We start from the raw sequence: 4,890 nt of genomic DNA, 5'->3' as shown, positions 1-4,890 counted from the left end.
TGTATAATATAATTGAAATTTTAACCTTTAAGCAATAAATGAATTTTTATACCACGGACTCGTCCTCCGTACCGACATGCACGGCTCATACCACGGCCCCGACCGATACCACGGCTTCGGGGTGGTATGTTATCCCCACGGTCCTCAGGCCTTCCAATACCGCGGCCCCGGGGCCTTCCACGTCGCCTTCTAGGTGGTTGATGTATCGCCTCAGGGCCTTGGGCCCTTTCTGGTTTAGGAATGGGCCCCGGGGCTTGGGGCCTTTCTGGTGGAGGAATGGGCCCCGGGCCTTGGGGCCTTTCTGGTGGAGGTATGTTCCCAGGGCCGCGGGGCCTTCCAGGTCGTCGACCAGCTATTGCAGCCCCACGGCCTCGATGTCCCCTAGCGCGCCCTCTTCCTCGAATAGCTCCATCACCGTAATAGACTTGTACGGTCACCAATGTATTATCGGTGAATACAAATTGGCGAGACATATTGGCCACTAGATTTTGAAATCTAGACATATATTATTATTATGGTACTAACCTATGTCAAGGACTATTTTTCTGGAGAAAAGGGGTGCATTGGAATAATCTTAAAACATTAATTTCTTGAATTAATCTAACTTAGTTTCTTGAAACCCTGGTTATCTTAATTACGGGCCTGTACCGTACTTTTAATAATTTTTCCCCACCAGCGAACCGGCCCCCCCTTTTACTTCCCTTAAGCCTTAGCTGCAGCCTTGAAACTTGAAAGAATCAAAGAAAGCAGCTCTCATTAGAGTCATTAACCGAGGCTTAAGTTCTATATTTTGAAAAAGACGTTATAAAAAGATTTCAAAGTGAAAATATAAGCTATTAGTGCTTTAATGCTACTACAAAGTAATTAAGCGCAAAATAAAATCCAATTTGTTATTAAATTTTCCATTTAAAATCATATTCCATGACAATAAGTACAAAACTCAATTCGCTTACTTGATTCCTTGACAAAGTTTGAAAAGTGTAAGTGCGTTCAGCAACCACTAACGAGTTCTCGGTTTAGTGTCGGATTGTAATTTTTATACGGAACCAGTAACCTAAGGCGCCTTTATGGTACACCAAGCTGAACGTTGCTAATGAAACCTGGCAATACGGTAAATTTAGTTTCTACATTTTTAGACATTTCTCCGTGGCTTCTGTTGTAATATAGTCTTATTCTTGTTCTTGTTTAAATATCGCGCCTAGCGCCACAGCCTACTTTATATTTAAATATCTTTGTTGTACAGAACTATATGTACAGAGTAGTCTCTAGTCTCCAGTGCGAGCTAGACAGTCAAATGTTAAAGTCATCGTTATTGCCTTCTCAATAAACCTGATAATTTTCCTCATTAACTTAAATATATTTTGTTGACATAAAAATATAACATGGTGTCAGAAGTGTGCTCTCTGTTTCCGCATTAGTTTGCCCAGTGTTCGCGCTATATTTATTAGCCGTCTCCGTTTCTAGCTTCGTACTCGTTCCGAACTGGCCAAGGCTTACGTTCCCATTGTTTACCGTTGTTGCGTCATCTTTCCACGGACGGCAAAATTGAAGAATAGCCCATATAGCAGTGCCAAAGGCTTTGCCGGGACTGGCTGTGATGATACACGCACGTCCGTTACAAAAGTTTCAGTGATCAAAGAATCGCATTTTTAAAAATGCAAAACGCACCTAACCAAACCTAACCAAGGCAACATCGAATTGAAGAATGCCCTGCCCGTTTTGCAACGTGTCGCAAATGTAATCACAAAGGCCATTATGCTAAGGTTTGCATGAACAGACAGATTAAGGAGATATCCATTGCCAGCCCACCAGGAAATGCTATTCAGGAAGCATACAATGGTGCCCTGTCTGAAGCTAATGGTGCTAATCCCGAGAAGTGGTTAGTCCAAGTACAGGTGGAGGGACAACCCATAATGTTTCAAGTTGACACCGGTGCCGACGTTTCGGTTATACGCGAGTCACTATTCAAGTCTACACTTCAGGGACACGTACTGCAGGAAACATACAAAAGATTGCTGGGGCCTGGCAAAGTACAATTACATTGTTGCGGTATGATTGAGGCAGAACTTCAACACAACAACCGTACATTCCTCAGCCACATTTATGTTGTACGAGGCTTAGAAAGAAGTTTACTCAGCCTAGCAGCTTGTGAAAGTCTCAAGATAATTGAAAGACTTCACCCAATACTCTCCGAGTCAAGAGTAAATCCGGAAAAAGAATTTCCTAGTCTCTTCTGTGGACTTGGTAAAATCAAGGAAGAATACACCATACAGTTGAACGATAATGCTGTTCCGGTTGCGCTCACAACCCCAAGACGTGTACCAATAGCCTTGATGGACCAAGTCAAAAAGGAATTAGACCAAATGGTTGAACAACACGTCATAACCAAGATTGAGAAGCCAACAGAATGGTGTTCTCCCATGGTTGTTGTTGCTAAGCGTGACAAAAACGAAGTTGTATCCGAGACCAAGAGGGAACAAGGCCATAGTAAAGCGGTTCCAAAGGCAGTCAAATCAAAAGTTCGCATATGTGTCGATTTGACTCAGTTAAACAAACATGTCAAAAGAGAAAGATACCAGCTACCTGCCATCGATCATTGCCTAATTAAAGCGGAATTTCAAGTTAAGAATTAATGTTCAAATGTTGGAAATTAGTCGTAATGAAAAAGAAGCAAATCATATTTTATTTCACGCAGTTTCCTTTGCAAAGAAGGCTTCTCCGGTGAATAAGAATTATTTGAAATATGTCACAGGCACCACGTGACTCCAAGATACAGAGACTACTCAAGGAGTGAGATGGACAACATAGTCCTTGTTATTCACGAGATTGCAACGCCGATTCTCCGAAGTATTAGTTTTTCGAAATAAAACTAACTAAGCTTTTTGAACCAAGACTTTCTTTGGTCACATCCTTTTTTTCAACTCGCTGATGACTTCTTTTCAGACCATTTAATACATGTACGGTGAGGTTTTTATTATTTTTAAAGTGTACATAATAGCTTAACCGTTAATTTGAATAATCTTAAATTATTTCAGGTTTCCTTTTACAAAGGGTTTCACCGCAACACGATCCCAACTAGAAAATATGGGATATCCAGTAGGCCTGTGCGGGTAGTGATTTTTGTATTTTGGGTCGGGTACGGGTAGTTGAAAAACTTTCAATCGGGTATCGGGTCGGGTACCCGCATTTCTAACGGGTACTCGAATAATTAGGCCTAACAAAACTACCATTATTCGGGTGCTTTTCGGGTACCAAAAATTCTCCCTTGAATTTCTGTCTGGCTGTATCACTTTGTTCTTCTCTAAACTCGTGGCTTTGTTGAGTTCCAGTTGGAAGAAGAAAGAAAGGCAGGCGTCTAGTGCCCTCACTGGTGGTTTTAGGCACACCTTACCCCTCCTCCTGAGTGCCAAACCATGGCCAAACCAATACCCGATTGTCCTAAGCCTTGTCACGGGTAATGAGCAGGAAAATTTAAATATTCGAATAGTTTCGGGTATTAAGAAATTGTTGCAATATGTGTGTGGTTTAGAGATTAAATAAACTCGTTCTCGACTTTGAAAAATATTTAATAAAGGGAAGACAGGGCTTTTACATCTACTTCGATGTATTCTACAGGGCCGGTAGGCCCTTGTAGATATGACATGACACCCTTCCGTAATGTTAAAGGAAAATTCACAGTTTTTAGGGTTAGCGTCCCATAGAAAAAGCATTAAAAAATTTTCAGTTTTTTAAGGCAATTGTGGCAGGCCATACGGAAAAACTATAGCGAAGTTAGTTTTCGGAATACTTCTAAATTAACAAGCATTTATTAAATGGGAAACTTACGTGTTTCGATTTTTAATTAATGAATTCTAATTTTTGTAATTTAACTAATTAAGATAGTACGTCAAAAATTACTTTTGGAACAGAAGTCAGCTTAACCTTATAGCACGCTTAAACCTAATTCTACATTTCGTTCTCGTTGACAACTAGAAGGGCCTAGGTTTGTGGGTGCTAACAAGTTACGTTGACATATTTCAAATGTTGGCTTTCTTGCTGATTTTCCTAATTTCTTAGCAGTGGACGCTAACAAATTACTTTGGTATTTCAACCGAGCTTGAGCACCTTTATATGTATTTTCTAATCAACTGTAGCACCCTTAATAAGAAATACGTCGTTATCAGGTCGAATTTTCGTCTAGAAAAGTAATTCAGGTAAATAATTACAGTTAACAGAGGTTTTTATATCATTTAAAGTAAGTTTTTGAACGTTCTTTACGGCCAAGGCTTAAGTTGTATAGACTAATAGCACCCCATCTTATTTCCCCATAGAGCTTAATACAGTCGAAGGCAGAGGACGGCCATTACCCTATTTTAGTTACTCTTTAAAGATTATTAAAAAGGCTGATTTCCAGCTCTCATTTGATTTGGAATCCTGTGTATAGTCTGCTCAATTTTATGCTAGAAACATAGCCTAACCGGGTTAACACTAGGCTTTTTATGCTGTATTTACCGTGTGTGCTTCCAATAAATGGCATACCTATTCAAATTATTAACGTGTTGAAATAAAGATAATGCTTTTTACCCTGTGAAAAGATCGAAAACTTCAAAATACTACTGGTGAGATGACAAAAAGTTTAATATGTTTTCCCTACGGCAGTTAAAAGAGTCGTGGTGTTTACGTTAGCGCAGTTTAACTATTTATTACCAACAGTGGATTTTATTATTTCATAAATATAAGTAACAGTGGTGCTGATTAATCCAGGAGGACAGTGTCGTTATGTAATTTAATTAGTCAAATAATTTCCATGTTTACATCAGCGCAGATTTTTCCAACGTAACCACGTCAGCAACGGAGGGTTACGTTGTTCGCTATTTCCACAGTTCACATTGCCGTTTCTTCATTTGTCTA

The 4,890-nt window shown here is 39.8% G+C and overlaps 1 protein-coding gene across 1 annotated transcript; it reads left to right on the top strand.

Annotated features, from left to right (window-relative positions):
- Nucleotides 1-1,382: 1,382 nt before the first annotated feature.
- On the top strand, nt 1,383-2,633 carry LOC149638276 (uncharacterized). Its single transcript, XM_089850811.1, has 3 exons — nt 1,383-1,394; nt 1,465-1,610; nt 1,688-2,633. Exons 1-3 carry the CDS (start codon nt 1,383-1,385, stop codon nt 2,631-2,633), a joined length of 1,104 nt encoding a protein of 367 aa, XP_089706937.1.
- The last annotated feature ends 2,257 nt before the right edge of the window (nt 2,634-4,890 follow it).

The sequence above is a fragment of the Phalangium opilio genome, unplaced genomic scaffold (genome assembly GCF_054372755.1).
Source record: "Phalangium opilio isolate 3A_F unplaced genomic scaffold, DU_Popi_V2 ptg000094l_1, whole genome shotgun sequence".
NCBI classification, from domain to species: Eukaryota; Metazoa; Arthropoda; class Arachnida; order Opiliones; family Phalangiidae; genus Phalangium; species Phalangium opilio.
This window is presented reverse-complemented; position numbering and strand designations above follow the sequence as displayed.

Coding starts and splice junctions, on each gene's coding strand:
- LOC149638276 (XM_089850811.1), top strand. Junction 1,611..1,687: donor GGCTGTGATGATACACGCAC/GTCCGTTACAAA, acceptor AACCTAACCAAG/GCAACATCGAATTGAAGAAT.